We start from the raw sequence: 21,784 nt of genomic DNA on the forward strand, positions 1-21,784 counted from the left end.
ACTAGAATATGAGTTCAATAACAAGTTTCAAAAACGTAAATGTATATAAATTCACAAAGTAAATGGTTATTGTATTACACTTTATTATATTGTCAGCAGTTCCTATCATATTGTCCCATTCCTGTTTCAGATATCAGTATAATCAAACAAATGTTAATAGTTGAGAATGGAGAGTGGAGAAATATTTCCTTCTTTATAGAGCTGTGTAGATTGAATTATTACTTTATGTTATCACTATTATTACTTCAACTTCTTTTGTGACACTCAGTCACACTTGCATTTCCTCATGAAGTTTGTAACATTTAAATGTGCTGTTAAAATTGGCATGTTAAGTTTTTTTATTTGTTAAATTAAAGTAACTATTTAGAATTGTGCGCATGTTTTATCTTCATGCGGAATTCATTTTATTCCCCCTCATATTCTCCATATAAAACTAGAGACACTCTTGGGCTTACCCATACACTTGACATGAATGACATTTTATAATGCTGTTCATAAACTGGCATATGTTAATTTGTTGTGAAGACAGAAAGATTAGTGTATGTTTTAATGCCTTACTGGATAATGCTTCTGCCTTTATGTTGTTGGACATCATACTGTCGGTGCATCTTCCTGCATTATTTTGACCTGAACAGAATGTTTCTGTAAAATATATTCAGATATATATTTAAATATTTTACTGTAACACTGAATTTTTGAATAAAGTCTTTTTGTCAACTTGCCGTGTTTAAGACTTTTTTTTTTTTTATGAAAGCAAGTAAGAGCTGAATAGTTCATTAAGGCTGAATTTAAAGTATTTTTCCCTTTTAAACCATAAATCTATTTTTGTTTGATTTTTTTTCAATATCAGCTTTTTGGACCCTGAGGTCTTTTTCTTTTAGTAATGTAGGCCACACCCACATCAGGTAACAGGCGATCTTAGTACGTGGACATACGCTAGCTTTACTGTAACTATGCACAACTTTTAGGGTGTAGAGCACCCATTTGCACCCTGTAACTCCCCAGTTTTCTCCTTTTAAACTGAAACTTCCTCTGAAATCAGAGCAGGCACATTCGGGTCTGCCAGTTTTTTGCCAAATCGGTTTGACGTCTCTGAAGGAGAAGTGAAGGACCGTGTTGCACAACTCTTGAACTCTTTTAACCCTTGTGTTGTTGAGGCGTTTTACTTGTCGGTTTGTTTTTCCGTGGCAGCAGTGAGGTAGGCACCCTGCTCCTTCCATTGTGTTGACAGCGTTTTGTGTGGTCAGTCATTCCTGTGCACGGTGCCGTGTGTATGAGCATGTGACGTTCTTTTGTGCGAGAACACCACAAGCCAGACTCTATTCAAAATTGTGCTAATTTAATGGGTCTCTACCTTTTTGCTATCTTTGTTCTTTACGTTGTATAAAAGCAACCTAAAGACTTATTACCACTCAGTTGGACACCTTTTTTAATCCATATCATAACTTGTACCACTACATCTGAACTTTTTTTTAAAAGCTTGCTCAGATTTCACTTTTTCAACTGATGGGTGGGTGCTAGCAGGCAATGAGTTAGAAACACAAATACTGACAGAAATCGCTGCATGATGGAAATGCTCTTGCCGATTTTGTCAGTACAACCTAAGTTGTCACACAAGCATTCAACTCATACTTGACGAGTTTTGGTTGGCCAGTTATGCATAGCCTACATTAAATAACCGACATATGAATGGAGTTTGGTTTCTGGGTCTGTCCAGAGAAAAGAGATCAACAACGACCTTGGCAGCTTATGAGTACAAATGTACTATTGTGCTAAAAAGAAAGGTCTTTTATGTGACTGTCATAGCTTGTATTTAGTTTTTTTTTCCCCCACTCATCACGTCCTAATAAAAATTACCATGGATTTCAGCATGATTATTCAGAATATAGCTATAAAGGGTCAACGCTCCCAACTCCAGTTGTCACACAGACCCAGCAAAGGGGAATGGAAAATGTGTGGTGGAATAATTGAGTTTGTTGCTTTAACTGAGTCATGTATTCATCACCAGGCTCTAAACAACCCCACAGAGGACAGCCCAACAGACAGGAAGCAGGAATGATCACCAACAGTGAGGTCACAGGCAAGCCCAACCCAAAGACCAAGGTGAGTCCCACATCTGTAATATCTTTATTCCCATTTGTACACGCTTCACTCGACCTGTTTTTTTTTTTGTTTTTTTTGCTGTTTCATTGATGTTTATTTTGTCATAATTAATCTGTGTGTGTATAAACATCAGAGGACGGGGGGTTACGGGAGTTACGCAGAAGGTCAACCCATTCAAGTCTACCGCACAAGAAGACATGGCAACGTTAAACAGTAATTGTTGAGTGTTGGTGTTAAATATTAATAAACTTGTGATCTTTATTAAGGCCCTCACTACAGTCTGCAAAGCTCGTACCTCAGAGTCACTGTAACAGGAAGCAGGCTCCACACAGGTGAGAAGAACTCAAATATAACTGATGTGCCCTCACTGTGTATCAATGGACAGTACATTTTAAAGTCTTCATAAAAGACGAAGTCTGTCACCACACCATTCAATGGGAGAGATATCTCTGAAACTTGGTTTAGCTTGGAGAAAGGGGTGGATTTCGAGTTGGATGGTAATGATTTAAACTACATAAATGGAGAGGTGGAGTGGCTATGTGGACAGAAGATTAATATATACAGTGATGGATAGCATGACAACTGTTATTGATGATGTCTGTACATGCATCGCAATTGACATTGAAGATGGATGAAAACTTTGAATGCATTTAAAAAGTTAGTAACAAAAGTAAAAAGTAACTGATGTTGCAAGACTGGAAAAAAATAAGGGTGAAACCTACGAAGCTATAATTTTTTATATATATATATATATTAAAAATTATAGCTTTGTATATATATATATATTTATGACATTGTATGATTAAAAACTATCCAGTGAACATTTGTGTTACCTAACAAAAGCCTGAATCATGTGTTAAAAATGAAGCATCAAAATTGCCCATTTAGTTATGTTCTTGTCTTTTGTCACCCCCATTTGCACCCCACCCCAGGTGATCAGTCAGTGTCCCAGCTGTAGCCTCCGTAAATACAGCACACCTACAAGGTAAATGAACAGGACAAGAGGGCGTGCATCCATTTATGAAATGTTTTAGAACTTGTATTTCAGAACCGTGGTGTGTTCAGAGGGACAATGCAGAACCCATTCAAGTCCAGCCCCCAGGTATTGTGGGCATGTTACAGTTGTAATGCTAATGGCTGATCTATGTCAGACAGTAAGGTGTCCACTTTACTGATTCTCTCACGCAGGTTTCTAAAGCTGCATCTTCAGAGTCGCTGGAACAGGGACGGGCTTCAGACACTAATCAGGTAAGTGAAAGGTGATCATTTCCCCTCATTAAGAAGAGCTGGAAGTATAGACTCCAGGTTACAAGGCCAAAACATTAATGTCATAAGTCCCTTCTTTTTAAACACAAACTACAGGAAATCTCTGAAATGGAGAAGAATTGGTCAGATATAACTACTCTACATACTGTAAATAATAATAATAATACATGTAATTTGTAATGCACTTTATATTATATGTTACTACATAATAAAACAGGTAAGTGCTAAAAATGAAAACATGGAGAGCATGAAAATAAAAATAAATTAAACAAAAACAATAAGGAAAAGGGCAAGAGTTCAATCAAAAGCTCTCCTAAACAGGTGGGTTTTAACCCTCATGTTGTCCTCGGGTCAAATTTGACCCATTTTCAGTTTTTTTTGTCACAAAAAAATGTGGCTTCGATAAAAAGCGCTGGAAATGTCAACATTAGAAATATCAAATAACTTTGGGGAAAAAAAAACGTTAAAAAAAAGCACCCACAACATTGAAAAAGTGACAAAAATGTCTTTAGATTATAATGTTTCATGGCTGATGGAAAGACAACACAAGGGTTAAGTCCATGTTTAGCAGCACCCACAGTGGTGTCCTCAGGTGGTCAGGGAGAGCATTCCACAGACTGGGAGCAGCTCAGCAGAAATCCCGGTGTCCCATGGGAAGTAGTTTGGAGTAGTAGATATTTTCCCCAGTTATAGGCTCTTTCCATTTTGAGTCAAGGTGTTTTACTTGCAGGAGGATGACCTTGCATGGTTGTGTTTCAGAACCCGGGAATGTTCAAAGGCTTGATGCAGAAAGTCAACCCGTTCAAGCCTTCAGCACAGGTATCTTCTTTGTACATTTTAAACATGAGATTTCAAATCACTTTAAATTGGGACGCAAATATCCAACGGGATATGAAGGAATTAAAGTTCACACGGTAGTGCAGAATATTGGAGCATTTTGTTTTTATGTTCCAGGTGCCAAAGAGTGATCCTCAAAATGATGCTGCCAATCCACCAGAGACGGGACCAGAACTTCAAGGCAAACAGGTAGACATGGTCAGCTCAGCTATGCGGGGTAGCAGTAGCTCGGACCATAGGGAGTTGGGTTGGGAGCTGGAGGGTCGCAAGTTCAAGTCCCCATACGGACCGAAGAAGTGAGTGAGAACTGGTATCTGGTTCACCTCCTGAGAACTGCTAAGGTGCCCTGAACCCCCCTCAACTGCTGTTTAGCAGTTGCAGTCCACATACTCTGTCTTTACTATTTCTATTTCTGTGTAATATCAACAGAGTGTAAATTGTAATTTCCCCATAGGGGATCAATAAAGTAAGAGTACAAATTGATAAATTGTAGTGGTGTCAAACAATTAAAATATTTAATCGTGATTAATCACAATGTCATAGTTAACTCGCAGTCAATTGCAATTAATTGCGCATTTTTATCTATTCTAAATGTCCCTTGATTTCGTTTTGTCCCATTCTTTTTTTTTCTCATTTTAATGCTCTTATCAACATGGAAAAGTGGATGGGCTTGCTTTGTGCAAATGTTTTTTTAATTGAAAACACCATTGGCATACAGCCTACTGCAGTGTTCAATTTCACACTATCTTTTATACTTGGAGCAAATAATCTCTTACACAATGTAACACTGTCCATCAATAAAAGGGTGAAACAATACTTTGATGAGATGGGGGAGAACTGGCATCAGCTGTAATAATAATAAATTGAATTTGAATAGCGCTTTTCCCAAGCTCAAAGTCGCTTTACAAAGTAGAAACAGTAGATAAATATATATTTAAAAAAAAAAAAACTGGACGTGCGATGACAGCACAGAGAAAACACACAGATCCCTTTGGTCTTGTCAAAGAAACCATTTGGCAACGTTTAAAAAGTAAACTTTCCATAACGTTACTACTATCTGGCCGGCTAGCAAGCCCAAACAAGTGTGTGCGGCGTGCCTGTTGATTTGTTTCCGGTCTAGCTAGATCCGGTGTGGCGGTGTAGTTTTTCTAACGTTACTAGTTGTTGCAACAGCATGTGAAAAAAACGTTAATCTCACAATTAAAAAGAATTAACGCCGTTAAAATGTATTTCCCTCATTAATGACACCCACTACGGGCGGCCTATAGCCCATGAGTAAGTGCCTCGCCCCATGTGGCTGAGTCCTGCAGCGGCCCAGGTTCGAATCCAGCCTGTGGCCCTTTGCTGCGGTGTCCCCAATCTTTCTCTCTCTCCCCTTTTCACATGTCTATCCACTTCTCAATCTAATAAAGAAAACCCCTGAAAAATAATCTTTAAAAAAAAAAGAAAAAGCAACAGCACTAAAAAGTTGAATTGAAAAATTAGACGTAGTCCATGGATCTACATATTTTTTTTAAATACTTCGTTAGTCCCACAAGGGGAAACTACACTTTACACTCTGTTATTACACACACATGCTCAGTACCTATACATGCACTAATGGAGAGATGTCAAAGTGGGGGGGCTGCCCATGGAAAGGCGCCCCGAGTAGTTTGGGGGTTTGGTGCTTTGCTCAAAAGCAACTCGGCAGTGCCCAGGGAGGCGAACTGGCACCTCTCCAGCTACCAGTCCACCACCATACTTTGGTCTAAATGGGGACTTGAACCAGCGTCCTTCTGGTCCCTAATCCAACTCCCAACGGGCTGCGCTACTTCCAACCATGCCCTTGTTTGTTTGGCATGCTTGTACTTCAGTTGTCCAATGAACGTGTGTGTCTTTTAGAATCCATCTATGATTGCAGCACTGATGCAGAAAGTCAACCCCTTCAAATCCTCCCAGCCACAGGTACCTGTTACAACACTGATGATTGGTGTTTGGTAGAGACAACGTTCCTATTGACTGGGCTTGCTATTAACCAACTTCCTCACATCCTCGGTTTGTTTTTTTTGTTTGCCTTGTACTCGGTCTCCCCAGGATAACCACCCTCTTCCCACTCACCTCTCCTCCAGCACTGGAAGCCAAGCAGCCGGTAACAGCGCGCCAGAGGAGCAGGTAGATCTGTGAAATTGAGCAGACCCCACGAAGCCTTTTTCTAGCGGATCATGTAGGTGTTAAAGCGTAACTCTTCTAAAAACACCAAGAAGGCTCGAGTTCACGTGTAGAGTCCCTGGTGATACTTTGAGCAAAGTTTCATGTTGTGTCGAGCCTTCTTGGTGTTTTAACAGAAGGTATTTTGATGCGATCATCCCCTAGCGATCCCATTCAAAAGGCCATTTGAAAAAAAAAACTAAAAATACGTTAAATCTTAAAAGTGGCCTTTCCATCCTAATTATGCTTTCAAACGAAGGTTTGACTCTGGTACATTTACAAAAAGACCCTAGGTTGCATTTTGGCGAGAGTAAGGCTTTAAGCATAAAGTAACATGTTAACATTTTATTCAATTTAACTACCTAATATGGAGTTTTTAAAGCAAGAGCTTGTGCTGCTTTTATGAGGAGCTGCTTTTATAAATAATCAGAATCATATTTTATAACCGCACCCACGTAACTCTGGTAAAATGCTTGTTTTCTCAGTAGTCCCCCACCATGTAGAAAGCAGCACCTGCCCTCTGCCGGTGTTATTCTTGCTACGACCACCAGGTGGTGCCAAAGAAAGCAACATGAGTCTTCAGAGTAATCTCACCCTTTTTTTTTTTTAAACTTTAGTCATTTCCTGTTAATTTAGTCCACCTCCTGAATATTCCCTACACGGGAATACTGAGATTGTAGATATTTACAGCTTATTGTGTACAACAATGGTTCTCAATCATTTCTTTTTAAAATCATGTAACCCCTTTAAAAATAAATTATAAAAGAGGCGCTGCACCATCAGTGTCTGATTTACCAAACTACAAGGTTGGAACTGAAAAACACTTAACCCTTGTGTTGTCTTCCCGTTAACCATGAACTTGTCCTTCCCGGTCAAAATTGAAAATATTTTTTGGGACTTTTCCGATGTTTTTGTTGCTTTTTCTGATTTATTTGTCACTTTTTCCAGCCCTTGGTTTTTTTTTTTTAAAACCTGAGCTGGTTTAATAATAGTTTTTATTATTCTTATTCTTGGAATTCATGGTCAACAAACCTCATTTAGATCAAATTATTCATCCGTTTTTAGTAAAAAAGGCAGAAATTATGAATTATTTTGACTAATAGTTAAGATATGAGGATGTGGAGTGGATCTCAGATGGGTAGACATCAAAGTTTAGTCCGGATACTGTTTTGAAACCATTGAACAAAATAATTCAAATGCTAAAAGACTGAATAAAACCCCCAAAAATTCAATGAAAGTAATGTTGTATGGAATCATCCATGTTAGTTTTGGGCAATTCGGTTGAAAGAAATCCATATTTCTGGTATAAAACTCTTAGAAACGGGTCAATTTGACCCGAGGACGACACAAGGGTTAAATGGTTGATTTCAAATGTTTCCAATCACTACGACAAGACAGACCTTTACAAGGCAACGCTAGTCTAAAGGGACTGATGCTCTTAAAAAAAAAAAAAATACAATTATTAAATATTATGGTAATAGACGTTGTATATTTGTTACGATTTCTGGCATCCTTCTCGTTGATTTTTAGTACTGGTTGTAATTTTTGGACAGTGATGGGATTGTGTTATGGTTTAGTTTAATTCACAATTCATAGCATAGTTTGCATAACTCAAAGTCAAAGTCTGCTTTATTGTCAATTTATTCACATGTCAAGACATACAAAGAGATGGAAATTACGTTTCTCTCTATCCCACGGTGGAGACAAGACATATTTTAACAATTAGGTCACAGACAAACATAACATTCAAGTAAACAATATAAAAAGTAAAAATAAGAAGGCACACACAATGAAGAAAATAAGAGCAGCAAAATTTGAGTTTAGAATGTGCAATTGTGCATACAGTAGACAGTCAATATGATGCAAAAATCAATAAATGGCTGAGGTAGTTCTGTTTTACCTCAGTATGCAAGTGGCATAATGGTGCAAGTTATGTAAGAGCAGCAGAAGTGTTTTCAGGACGACAGGACAACAAGTTGCCAAGTGTGCAAGTATACAAGTGGAGTATAACTGATATATTTTTTAAATTTACATTTAAAAAAAAAAGAAATCTCACGGGGTACAGTACGCGCACCCCTCATTTGAGAACCACTGATAGATAACGTAATGTGATGAATAATGTTTACTTCACTTCCTTGATCTGTGATTTGTGTGATTGGGGTTTATTATTAACCCTGGGGTGTTTAAAGGGATGACGTAGAAAGTTAACCCCTTTAGGTCTCACGCAGTTTACACAGGCTGAGCCTCCTAACTTTGTCATCTTAAGAGTTTGTATTTGCTTAGGTGGTAATAATAACAATAATAATACATTTAATTTATATGGTGCTTTTCACAAACTCAATGTTGCGAAATCAAAGCCGATTTACCGGAGCCGGTCCAGTATCAGCTCAGGGATCTAGTTATTCATGGCCTACCGATGAACTGCCGAGTTTTCAGTCCTTTGACGCAGGTGTAGTCAGGTGAGGAATGCCAAACACACTCCGGGTTCCTCATTCAATCGCCAGGTACGGTTTAGGGTTACGGTGTTGTATGGAAGGAATGGAGACGCGGTAAGGATCTCCAAGGCGACCCAGATGCACGACTGTTAATCACAGACCATGTTGACGTAAGCTTATCACAGCCATGAGATGCCAGAAACAATGCTTAGATCACTCTATGTCGGCTCCTTGGATGTCGATACTATCTGTTTTTATTATTTTCTTAAATTTTGTTTCTCTCCCCCCCCAGGAAGACCAAGCTATTCACAGTGAGCACTCCTCCAGCTCAGACAGTGGGAATGACAGCACCATAGAGAGACATGTAAGATGTTAGATACATTATATCAAAAACATTGTTTTGGGTTTTCAAAAATGCGGTTTAGCCAGAGAAACGGAAAGCATTTGTCACGAGAGAAGCAAGTGACGTGCAAACCAAACCCAGAAAACAATGGTTGTTTTGTTTTTTGTGGAGGTTTTAGTCATCAGTGTCTTGACATGAGCCAACAAAGTATCAAATATCCTTATTCCTGGATTGAGGAAGATTGATCATATCAAAATTAATACTAAAAGGCTCATTGAGGTGATCGTAAGCCATTAGGAAAACAGTGTATCAAGCGTAATAAATCAGATACCCCAGATGAGTGCATAAAGCATCAATTTACAGGCCCATTAAAGTGGATTGTGATCGTGTGCCGTACTCATTGTGAGGCATTTTTGAAACCCTCATGCGGGGCATGACCCCTTAAGTCAAACTAGTTTAAAGAGCTAATACGCCAACTTCTCCGCAGTCTATTTGGTATACTGATGCCATCTGCGAGGTGAAAAACCAGCCAACGGAGGCGCCGAAGAAAGGGACTATGGTACGTGAAACAGGGATTAAGGTCAAGTTACATTCAAATTTAAGTCAATTCAACATGTGATGTAAAACTACTACTTAAATCTATCCATACACAGTACACAATGACCACTAACACGTGTGGAGGTGAATCCTAATTGTCATTTTTTTTTTGTATTATTACACATGCTCTTTTACCGTAGGTGCTGTAAAGAGGTTTTTTTCTTTCCTCTCTAGACTTTGAGAATAAGGAGAATTCTGCCCACTGTGTTATTTGGATCTGGAACAAAGGTACTACATCATTATACTGCTAAATGTAGGGGTTCACTCCGATTGTATTTCCAGTATTTTCTTTTCATATTACACAAAATAAATTCACCGCATTGAAAGTAAAACAGTCCGTAGTGCTGTTTTGCTTTCTTTACATTTTTCATAGTTAGGCCTATGCATTTGTCTCCGTGATAATGTCATGGTGCTGTTTGTTTTGTTTTCCATTTTTTTCTAAACGTTCATTTGGTTTTTGCTTCACAGGACTCATCATCTGACACTCAAGCACTCCCCCGGGTGAGACGGCCGTGCGGCTTCACACACTTTTAAAACACACAGTGCAGTGGAAAAGTAGGAACGATTTTAATAGAATAAAATGAAATAAAACCCCCAAACTAGACACAAGATATAGTTTCACTGCAGTCATAAATGGGCCCAAATGTAATAAAGAAAATGAATGTGCAAAAACGAACCATGGGCTAATGACTACAGCTGAGCTGCTTTATAGCTGTTTTTTTCCCCACAGTGCAAATTACAGTTGGTGCGCGTTAAGCACACACACACACTTGACATTGCAAAACTATGTAAATAAAACCATACACACAGTATGGCACATTCATTAATCATGGCAGGGTAATATTTTCTTTTTATAAAGGGTGTGTGGTTAAGGATAACCTTTGTTAGCCCACGTAATCCGGCCCTTTGTCCTTTTGTTGGAATATATTTTAATTAAATTGTCTTTTTCTTAATTCTGGCCTAGGCTTTCTCTCAGAATGTTGTTGGCCTATTTTAACCCCGCCATTACAGAACAGCCTGGGCTCTTTCAGGTGATTTCTGTTGCATATTTTCTCATATCTCTTTCGTTGCTTGCCTCGGTGCTTCCTCTGATGTAAAGATGGAGACGGTCTTGCTTGCTCCAGTAGTCAGGATCGTAGGCATCGGTCGTAGCTAACAGCCACCTTCACCCTTTCTTCTGTGTTTACTCTGATGTATACATCAGAGCAAAATGTGCAGGAGACTGCTGAGGGGATTTTCCTTTGCTGATGAGCGACTTGTAGCGCTGAGATGACCGCAGAGATGGTCGTGCGAGCCTGAGCTCATGTTCTCAACCTTTTTCTCTGAGGATTACATTTGTAAACTTGAGCCAGCAGTCTAGCTAGTCCAGGCCGGGGACTGGTGGGTGTAGTTCCCAATCCTGATGAGCAACACAGGGTGCAGAGGAAGAAGACCGGGAGGTTTGGGAGGGTTTGATGCGCTACTTGAAAAGCTAAATAAAAACTTTTGTTATATATATATATATATATATATATATATTGTCTTGTTTTTTTTAAGTAACAGTGTGCAATATTGGAAACGACATGAAGCCGCTAGTAGCCCGAACAGTTGAAAAGTGAGAATAGTGCAGAGAGTGGATAATCTGTCGGTGTCCGGCTAGATTTGTTTTAAATGTCCCGTTTGTTCTGGAAACAAACTCCGCACTCTTGTTTGCTAACAACGCAGTCATAAGGGACGATTCTCTCCGACCAACCAGCAGTCTGCAGGTTTTCACGTCACCTTTTGGTATCGCCTCGGCTCGCTTGGAACCTCGACTGAGGTAGTACTAAAAGAAGTACCTGGTAGCGGGTCCCAGGGACTTTTTTTCGTAATGGAAAACCAAGAAAGGCGAGTAGAGTAGATACCACGCAGTGGAAAACCGCCATTAGACGCATCCCAACACCATCTAACGTCAACCACTTGAAGCACAGCTAACATTTGTAACATAAAAAGACTTTTTATAATTGTTTTCAACATATTATACTTTGACTTTTTTAATCACTTTTTCCGACATACTTTACTATGACTTTTTTGTATCACTTTTTCAACATGCTATACTTTTTCGACAAACTATGCCTTGACTTTTTTGACATGCTATACTATGAATTTTTGATCCCTTTTTCCGACATACTTTACTATTACTTTTTTATGTGATAACAAGTGTTGTGATAAAACTTTTTTCGACCTACTACACTATGATTTTTTATCCCTTTTTTTGACACACTATACTATGCCTTTTTTAACATACTATACCATAACGTTTTAGACATACTATACTATGACTTTTTTCTCACTTTTTTGACAAATTATAATATATAAGTTGCGATAAAAAGTCACAACTTTTTATCATTTTCTTCAACATACTATACAATGACTTTTTAATCACTTTTTTCAACATACTACACATTTTTATCACTTTTTTCGCCATACTATGACTTTTTTATCTCGTTTTCGACATACTATACTATCACTTTATCCCTTTTTATGACATGCTATTACTATGACTTTTTCATCCCTTTGTTGGAAAAACTATATTATCTCTTTTTTATCATTTTTTCGACACGACTATGACTTTTTTTATCTGTTTTTTTTGTTTTACATACTATAGCAACATACTATTCAGACTTTTTTATCATGTTTTCAACATACTATACATTTTTATCACTTTTTTCACCATACTATACTATGACGTTTTCGTAATGCTATACAAGGACTTTGTTTTTTTGACTTACTTTACTATGACTTTTTATCACTTTTTTCACCATACTATACTATGACTTTTTTCAACATGCTATACTATGACTTCATCACTTTTTTAATCAACACTGTACGATACCTCTACTTTTTTTAATCACCTTTTCAACATACTATGACTTTTTGACATGCTATACTATTACTTTTTCCATCACATTTTTTTTTTACACAATATATGACAGACTATTATTTCTTTCGACATACAACTTACTCAACTGTTTACTATGACTTTTACGTCATATAGTATCTTATCAGAAATAAGAGCAGAAATTGGTTTATTGCCAAGAAACGTGCCTTGGTATTTCGTGTATACAGTAAACAGAGAAAGCAAAGTCCTGCAAACAGTGAAGATGCAATAATAAAAAAAAGTATCACTTTTTACGAATACTATACTGTGACTTTAGACATCCTACACTATGACTTTTATCCCTTCTTCCGACAACTGTACTGATGACTTTTGCATCACTGTATGTCTATCACTATAATAGACATACAGTACTATAACTTTCATTTGATATTCTATTATTCAACATCAAGAAGCAGAATTAGGATTATTGCACAATAGGCTTCCACATACAAGCAATTTGCCTTGGTGTTTAGTGCATAACAGTAAACAGAGAAAATAAAAGCAAGTACTGCCAACAGTCAAGATGCATGAATAAAAATTACATCATAAATATGGAAAAACAGTTTTGTGATAGAATTTACAGAAGTTCAATTCATATAGAATATGTGCAATAATTTCCAGAGATGATATTCAAAAGGATGTTTGTTGATGAAACGCCTTGTGAGAGATGTTTATACTTCAATGCAACATGCAGGGGTGGAATGGGAGTTGGTAGTGGTCCCGAGCGTTGTTGATGAGAGAAATAACAGATGGACTGCAGCCGCCGGCCAGAGGCAAGAGATTCAAAGAGTGTTTGTGTCAGGGTGGAACGAGTCGGTCACACTCTTTCCTGTCTGCCCCGGGTTCCTGGAGTTGTACAGCGACCGCAGGGATAGTAGACTGAAGCCAATTACTTTCTCCACAGAGCGACTGATACGCTGCAGTCTTGGCAGTGGCAGCGGTGTACTAGAAAGGATGACTCGATGGAAGGGCACCATCATTGTCTTTGGCAGGATGAACTTCTTTAGCAGCTGCAGGAAGCACATCCTCTGTTGAGGTAGAATAGTACGTCATGAAAATGTCATATAATAAAACGCCATTAAAAAGTAACAGTATAGTATGCATAAAAAAAAAAATGTATATAGTGAATATTACATGGATAAATCTCAAGTTATAGGACAAGCATATCTGGAACTTCAGGGAATTGATTCCCTGCACCACAAAACAAAACAAAGCAAGCGGTATGTGTGTTGCCTTCTCTATACTCATAAAAGGTCATATTATATTATGCCTTAGATAATGTCAAAACAAATGTTGGGGAAAAAGTGATAAGTCATAGCATAGCATGTCGAAAAAAGTCAAAGTCAGTGTGTCAAAAGACATAGTATAGCATTTAAAAAGTCAGTAGGTCTAAAAAAAAAAAGTCATAGGCTAGTATGTCAAAAAAATCAGTGTAAAGTAAGATGAAAAATGTATAGTGTAGTATATAAAAATGTGATCAAAAGTCATAGTATACAACGTCAAAACAACTAGTCAAAAAAGGTATAATAGTGTGTTGAAAAAAGGGATAAAAAGTCATATGTAGGGATAAAGTAAGTCATAGTGTAACATGTCAAAGAAGAGATAGTATAGCATGTCGAAAATAGTGATATGTCGTAATGTCGAAAAAAATCATAGCATGTAAAAAAAATAATAGTAGTCATAGTATAGTACATCTGAAAAAGTCCTAGTATATTATGTTGAAACAAGTTGTAGTATAGCATGTTGAAAAAAGTTATAAAAAAGTTATAGTATGTCGAAAAAGTGTTAAAAGTTATAGTATGTCGAAAAAAGTGATGAAAAAGTCATAGTATAGCATGTCATAGTATAAAAAAGTCATAGTATATCTGAAAAAAAAAAAACATAGCATGAGATAAAAAAATGTACTAAAGTCAAAGTATAATATGGGAAAATGTAATTAAAAGTCATAGTATAGCATGTCAAAACAATTAGTCCAAAAAGTCATAGTACAGGAAAATGTCATATAGTATGTCAGAAAAAAAAAAGTCCTTCAAAAGTCATAGTATAGCATACCGAAAAAAATCACACTATAATATGGGAAAAATGTAATAAATTCAGTTGTATGGTAAAATGTCATCAAGTCATATATAGCATGTCAAAATGAGTAGTTGAAATAAGTCATAGTGTGTCATAAAAAAATCTTTTAAATCATATACCTAAACAATTTTAATAGAGTATGCAATACAAGTCTGCCATAACACATGCAAAAAGAAATCAAGTTTTTTTTATGGAAATGTCATACAAAATGAAAAGTAAAGAATGCCATAAAAATGTAAATAAAAATCATAAAAGTGACAATACAAATGTCACAGGCTTGATTGCTCACGTTATTTCATCACAGGTTGTGAAAAAAAAGCAGAGCACATCCAGAAAAAAAAACACCTCACGTTAACATTCCATCGACATGTAATTGGACAGGTATGAATATAAAGATTTTAATATCTGCTATTGAGCTGTGGTAAGGCCTAATTCCTCATTCAGGCTTGAATGCTTGTTGTTTGAGGCTGTGGTTACATTGTGCTTGTTAGGCATTTAGATTTTTAAACACCTGTGACCTTTGTGCCAGTAACCTCCATTGACTCGTTTTCTCTGGAACTAGATTTTGAATGCCACCTATTGTTGTATACAATATTTCTACTCTTTAAAAGCTGTGTAGGGCACTTTATTTTGGGCGTTGTTTGACACAACAACAAAAAAACGCTTTAATGAGTCTAGCCAACGACAGGAGACTTTGTTCAATTACAGGTCATTTTGGAGTCATTGTATTCCTGATGGATGTTCTGCACATGCATTGCCTGTGTGACACAGAGAGAGAGAGCGTTCCTATTGGCTGTTCTGCGCATGCATTGCATGTGCGACTAAGGAGAGGGAGCGTTCCTATTGGCTGTTCTGCGCATGCATTGCATACTAAGGAGAGGGAGAGCTGAAGGTAGAGGTCTCACTCTACTTTAAATTCTTGCATTTTTGTTTGCATTCTAACCGCTGCGCATTTAATAGAAGATTGTGTTTTAAATGTATGCTTAATTCTTCTACTCCACAACAATTATTAAATAGTTACTAGTTACTTTTGATGACTTTAAAAACGGCATATCAGCATATAAATGCATTGTTATACAGTAAATTAAACCACCCAACAGTAGCCAGTTACTAATTACTACCAGCTAATATTAAAATGTGGCTTACATGTTGCTGCATGGATGTCAATTATAATCTAATATATAATATTCACTATGCATCGGTTAGATTAAGTGCATTTGTCTTGATAATGCTTTTATAGTTTCACTAGAGTAAGATTTTGAATGCAGAAGTTTTATTTGTAACCACGTACTTAACTTGTGGTATTGCTAATATTATTTAGTAAAAGATTTTGATATTTAAGACATGACTTCTTTGTTATAGAAGGTTACTGAAAATTGTTTTATGTCATTAAAAAATAATTTCAATTTGAATTGATATTTTATAATGGCCTTTGGTCAAAATAGTGAATATTTTATATTGCTGCATGCCTAACGGGAACAATTAGCATTTCTGAAATTGAAACAAAAGATGTGGCAAGGTGAAAGGTTTCAACCATTGTACGGCAGCCAAGCAGGACAGACTGTGGACAGAGTTTATTCAGTGTGTTGTACTTTCCTCTTCTAGGAAGTAGTGGAAGTTCAGACACTAGAGATGGCTGAAGTACCAGTGCCCAGTGAAGGAACTGTCCTGGACCCTCTAGAAGTAAGCTTATTTTAAATGTCTTAAAGATGTTGATCATAATCATGTGCCACATCCTCCACGAATGCATCTTTCGCTATAAACCTGCCTAATGCATTAAAGATTTGATTGTCTGAATTTGCATGGAGAGGCTTTTAAAATGAATACTCTTTCTTACCAGTCTTCTGGGTGAGGGTGAAAGTCCTGTGTTCTACGCGTATCGTCACCCTTTCATAATACGCGCTACGGTATAAATTCACACGTAATCCCGAAGTAATGTAAGTCAATAGACGCCATACAGTGTTGATATACACTCTAAAAAGCAAGTATGCGTCTTGATAACATGCCGATAATGGCATACGAATTGGCGTGTCATTCATACGCCACTTCATGAGATCAGGCTGCTTCTCTGTGTGCTGTCAACAGACAAACTGGCGAGAGGTCTACGTAAATGCATGCTAATATTGGAAGAATTGCTGCTACCATAAGCCACACAGTGCCGTTTATCAGACTCTTTTTTTATCATCAGGTAACGCTAAATCCATAATGTTCTCGTACAGCAGACAAACACCAACGGACAGCTGCACACAGTACTGAAATTTCTGAGGCTGAATTAGATGAAGAATATGCCCAGAACCGTAACCAGTATGTGCACTTCATACCTCTTGGGGACCTGTCTCATGCGCAGTGTTTTTTTGTTTTTTTTAAAAATATGATTTCAAGACATTTGTTGTTGACAATGTATCATTATCAGGAAGAAAAAAACTAGGTGCGTTCCAATGACTGATGAATTGGTTTACGACATCCTTTCAAATTTTAATGCGTCAGACGCAGAATGCGTATCTATCAACATCAATGGTCTCATGTTACATCACATGCTGCTTTTTTATGTGTATTTAATACAATACATTACATATGGAATTATTCTAACGAGTTTCAAATTGTTGACTTCCAGGACGAGGAAGGCCTTTTAGCGTGGTGGAGAACAGTAGGGGGTATGCTTGATATTGACAAAGTTTCGTTTATTTATTGGAGAACCTGTTTATACACTAACTTGTAGTTGTAATCGTTCTTTCGTGTGTTAGGCTGGGATGAGTGGAATCAGAGCAACCAGAACGATGAACCTGAGGAGTAAGTGCATTTTGAAGTTACACATTTGCTTGTAGAAGTTTTTAAAGGATTAAGAGTTGCACAGGCCCACACAATACTATGTGTGGGCCACAATACTCACAATAGTATTCACAATACTATGCTTAAATCCCAGACAATCTACTAAATATTTACAGTCAATTTGACATTTCTACCTTAAAAAAAGTTTGCTTATCCTTAACAACAAAGGTTGACAAATAACTAATCTTGTCTACAGAACTAACCTTTACCAAAAGCGGTTATATACATAAATAGTTCTTGGTTTAAAGTTAAATTTGTACTATAATCCAGTGAATTTCTTGTAACACATTTTTCCTTGTTTACTTGTCTCAGAGTGGTGGAACAGGCAGCTGATCGTGTCTTCATGGCAGCTCAACTTTTTGTTCGCTTTTTTAACCAGCGTGGCGCCTCACTCCAGCAGCGAATCCTGGAGCTGCTCGCTTTGGCTGATTCAGCGGACATTTTCCATAAGAAAACGGTCAAGGCCTGCGTCGGTGGTGGGGTGGCCAGTGTTGCTGGGTCTATCACTACTATCACGGGCCTCGTTTTGGCACCCTTTACAGCAGGAGCCTCGCTCATCGTCACTGCTGTAGGCATCGGTGTAGCCACGGCAGGTGGGGTGGCGTCTGCTTCAGCCAACATCACTGACACAGTCCATTCAAAGACAGACCGCAAGAAGGTGGAGCAGATGATCAACGACTACGAGGAGGAGATGAAGGACATCAAAGAGTGCCTGGAGTTTTTGCAGGTGAGAAGATGTAAAACAGGTTTTCAGGCAATTTGTCAGTTGCATGCAAATCTTCAAAAACATACTGCTTAAACATAACCTTGTGATATTATTTGTGTTTTTTTAGCTTTGACTGTGAGAAATCGTATTCGCCTTGTGTGCCTGGATAATACCGCCCCCTATTATATGCGCCAGAACTGCGATATTGTTCCCCTGACATCTCTAAACAAAAGTCTAAATTATCTACTTTGTGACAGAGTTTTTGTTTGCACCTGTAGCAAATTAGGCAAACTCACCCATCTTTCCAAGTTGCCTAGAACCACATTCAGCATCTCGGTATAATTGTGTTTAATAAAACCAGGGGTCTCCAAACTTCCTTCAAGCTAAGAGCTACTTTAAAAAACCAAAGTGGCCAAGAGCTACTTATATCACAATACTTACATAACAAACAAGCTCAATGAAGCTACGGTTTGTACACGTATAAAATTGCAATACCCAAAGCTTATAAAAAAATCATTACTTCACGTCAAAGTTCACGACTATTTTACACTTCTGTTAGCCCACATAGTTGGCTACATCACTGAAAATATTCCCATCGAGGGCCAAGAAAACATTAGCAATTTACACGTCTACTGCCCACAAAGTTAGCTACCTCCCTTTTAATATCATGGTAATTTTGTCTTTTTGTCAACCTGTTGCCGAGCTACTGGAAACCTGCTTCATGCTCCTGGTAGCTTGCGAGTTACTTACGGTATAGCCGTTTTAAACTATACACTGGAATCTTGGTTTTCCAGTCCTGTGCCAACTTTTAAAACACAGGTTATCATGCTAACCAAAATCTGGAGCAGCGATTTGAAGTGATAACTTGCATAATGATAAAGAATTGACAACCACAAATCTTTCCTTTTTCAATCCTACCATTTACCAGTTTGATTGGTAAACTAATCCTATTAGTTAATAAATATTGCCCATCTGCAGTTTTAGTAAAAAAAAAAAAATGTTTTTATTTATTATTAATCCTAATGTAAAACATCTTATCTATCCAACAGGAAGGGATGGAGACGCTTGAGGAGTGGAACTTTGAGAAGTATGTTGAGAGCATCGCAAAGAAGCACCTTAACAAGAACGTTGAACATGTAATGAAGGAGGGCGGGCGTGCTGGAAAGGCTTTAATGATCAACACAGAGAGCCTGATTAGTACTGTTCAGGTCCTCAGTGTTGCAGGGGGTGCTGCTAAAGCCGCCCAAGTGATGAGCGTTACCACCGGAGTTATGTCAGGTCTCTTCCTGGCTCTCGACATCTTCTTCCTGGCAAAGGATACCATGGAGTTAAAAAAGGGAGCCAAGACAGAGTTTGCTGCTAAGATTCGAGAGGTTTGTAGGGACCTGCAGGATGGGCTGCTGGAGCTAAACCGCATCAAGGAACAGCTGCAGAAAACGATTGATGGAATAGAGGTGGAGGTAGACGAGGAGGAAGAGGATGAAGAGCTTTTAAGGTCTGAGTTGAAGAAACTTGCTGAATTTGAAGTATAAGGCTTGTTAGAAAACCAAACCAAATATTGACAGTTAGACAAAAAGACAGTTAAGACAAATTGTTTCTCCCAAGAGCTGTTTTCCCTAGGGTTTGTGGCAGACTTGGGTGGACAAATTTGGCGGGGCACATTTGTACGAATTAACTTGTATTAAATGTGCTATAGAAATAAAAGTTTGATTAGATCGGAGAAAATATTTTGCTTGGCTTGGGTACAGCACCGTAGTATTATAATAGGTCAGAAAATCCTATATTTTAAATTTGTTGTATTCATTAAATTAAAAAAAAAAAATATATATATATATATATATATATATAATATGGTTGTGCTAGGGATCGACAATTACTGTTTTTTCAAGGCTGATACCAATTAGTTAAAAACCAATAGCCAATATTTGGAATTGATATGTATACAGAGAAAAGGAAAATAAATATTTAAGTCAAAACTTTGTTCAAATGCTTTAAGCAATTATTTAAGAAATTAGAAACTTTCAAAATAACACAGTCAGATAGCGTTGTGGGTGGGAAATTAAGTCAGATTCAGTGGTGAGTGGAACCCAAGCAGAGGGACAGAGAGCTGGAGTTGAGCCAAAGTAGAGGACTTCTTAATTGATCAACTTTATCGGTTATCAGGCAAATAAAAACGCAAATACAGATAATCTGCAAACTGCCAAAAAACCGGCCAATATGGGCCTATCACTCGCTTGAGTAACGTCACTCTTTTTGCATTAAAATCGGTTTCCTCCTTATGTGTCTGTTTCTTCATACCGTAGTTGTGAACGTGAGTGCTCAATACCCAACAGAAAACTTTTAAAAACAGAATTCAGGTGTGGAGAAGGCAGTCCATCCAGGAATTTGCGATGTCGTGAGCGCAACAATTCACGTAAATTCAACCAATTTCTTCAACTGAAACTTCAATAGATCACAGCAGTCCCACATACCCCTCTGAGTCAGTAGGTGACGTTGACAGCCACTTATTAAACGCGAGTGAGAACGGGTTAACGTAACACACCGGGTGGGAAATTAACTTTTTTGCCCAATTTGCCAGCCACTTTTTCCGGAATTCAGATTTATAAAAGAAAGTCCACTAGCATGTTTTCAGTTGCTTCAGTACATTATTTTGTATTAATACATATTTTATTAATATAAAGCAAATGAAAAGTAACGTGAAAACAAAAAAAATGAAAGCCTTTATTGCCACACGGTGCTCCTGGGGTCCCATCTTTGCCAGCTGTATGGCAGTGCACTTGATATGAGACTTGGATCACTCGTGGTCTTTTCTTGCCTCTAATTTAAGGTTAGTTGTTCTTCTAACGAACATTGTTGTCATTCTGAAGACGAGTAGGTTCCACAGTAAGTACGGTCACGTACTGGTTGTCTGTAAGGTAGGCTATATGATTATGCCAATGAGAGCCACCATTGTGATGCCATATCAAAATGTTCCAAACAAACTCAGCTTTCTGTATAGTGACGACCAAAATTGTGTCAAGAGCAATGTATAAAGTGATCATTCAGAAACATTTCTCAAATCTTTTGTGAAAACATACACTGTTTTGGTGCTTGAAATAAGTTTACAAAAGCCTTGGGTTCACAAAAGTAGGGTAATATATGAATTAAATAGTAAATAATTGTCTAAAATGAAATTTTGTAATATTGCTTTGCAACTAGGAGTGTTGTCTCGCCGCTGCATCTTTAGTCCCAAGAGGGTTCAATTGTTACGGTTATATTCCAGGGGCGCTACAGTGTGTAAGAGTAATGTTTGTTGTTTCTAAAAGTTAAAAGACCTTTTTTTTAAATTAAAATTGGTATGTGTTTAATCATGTTTAATATTCATTTTTAAATAATTAATACATTTTTATATTTTTTGTGTTGTGTAAAAAGTAAGTTGTCTACACATCCAGCAGAGATTTAAACATACAATCAATATATAGCCTGGAAAAAGGAAAAACATTTTAAAAGCCAACTTTACGTATTAC

General features: G+C 37.5%; 1 protein-coding gene across 6 annotated transcripts; it reads left to right on the forward strand.

Annotated features, from left to right (window-relative positions):
• The first annotated feature begins 930 nt into the window (after positions 1 to 930).
• apold1b (apolipoprotein L domain containing 1b) lies at positions 931 to 21,579 on the forward strand. 6 transcript variants are annotated; one of them, XM_032543957.1, is made up of 18 exons: positions 931 to 1,198; positions 2,009 to 2,103; positions 2,370 to 2,435; positions 3,036 to 3,205; positions 3,292 to 3,351; positions 4,129 to 4,188; positions 4,324 to 4,395; positions 6,088 to 6,150; positions 6,280 to 6,357; positions 9,121 to 9,192; positions 9,659 to 9,730; positions 9,943 to 9,996; positions 10,237 to 10,269; positions 16,349 to 16,426; positions 17,358 to 17,397; positions 17,488 to 17,533; positions 17,885 to 18,299; positions 19,328 to 21,578. In XM_032543957.1, the coding sequence occupies exons 4-18, from the start codon at positions 3,176 to 3,178 to the stop codon at positions 19,808 to 19,810; spliced, it is 1,656 nt and encodes a 551-aa protein (XP_032399848.1). In that variant the 5' UTR covers positions 931 to 1,198; positions 2,009 to 2,103; positions 2,370 to 2,435; positions 3,036 to 3,175; the 3' UTR covers positions 19,811 to 21,578. The 6 variants fall into 6 exon arrangements, with proteins under 6 accessions (XP_032399848.1, XP_032399846.1, XP_032399847.1 ...); XM_032543955.1 differs by having other exon boundaries at positions 932 to 1,198; positions 3,152 to 3,205; XM_032543956.1 differs by lacking the exon at positions 931 to 1,198 and having other exon boundaries at positions 1,920 to 2,103.
• The last annotated feature ends 205 nt before the right edge of the window (positions 21,580 to 21,784 follow it).

This window comes from Etheostoma spectabile, chromosome 19, assembly GCF_008692095.1.
Source record: "Etheostoma spectabile isolate EspeVRDwgs_2016 chromosome 19, UIUC_Espe_1.0, whole genome shotgun sequence".
Lineage (NCBI taxonomy): Eukaryota > Metazoa > Chordata > Actinopteri > Perciformes > Percidae > Etheostoma > Etheostoma spectabile.

What these genes read in the sequence shown, in the direction of transcription:
- apold1b (XM_032543957.1), top strand. Translation starts at nt 3,176, where the DNA reads ATGCAGAACCCATTCAAGTCCAGCCCCCAG. An exon ending in TCAAATCCTCCCAGCCACAG is followed by an intron (nt 6,151 to 6,279) that starts GTACCTGTTACA and finishes CGGTCTCCCCAG; the next exon opens with GATAACCACCCTCTTCCCAC. An exon ending in AGTGCCTGGAGTTTTTGCAG is followed by an intron (nt 18,300 to 19,327) that starts GTGAGAAGATGT and finishes TCTATCCAACAG; the next exon opens with GAAGGGATGGAGACGCTTGA.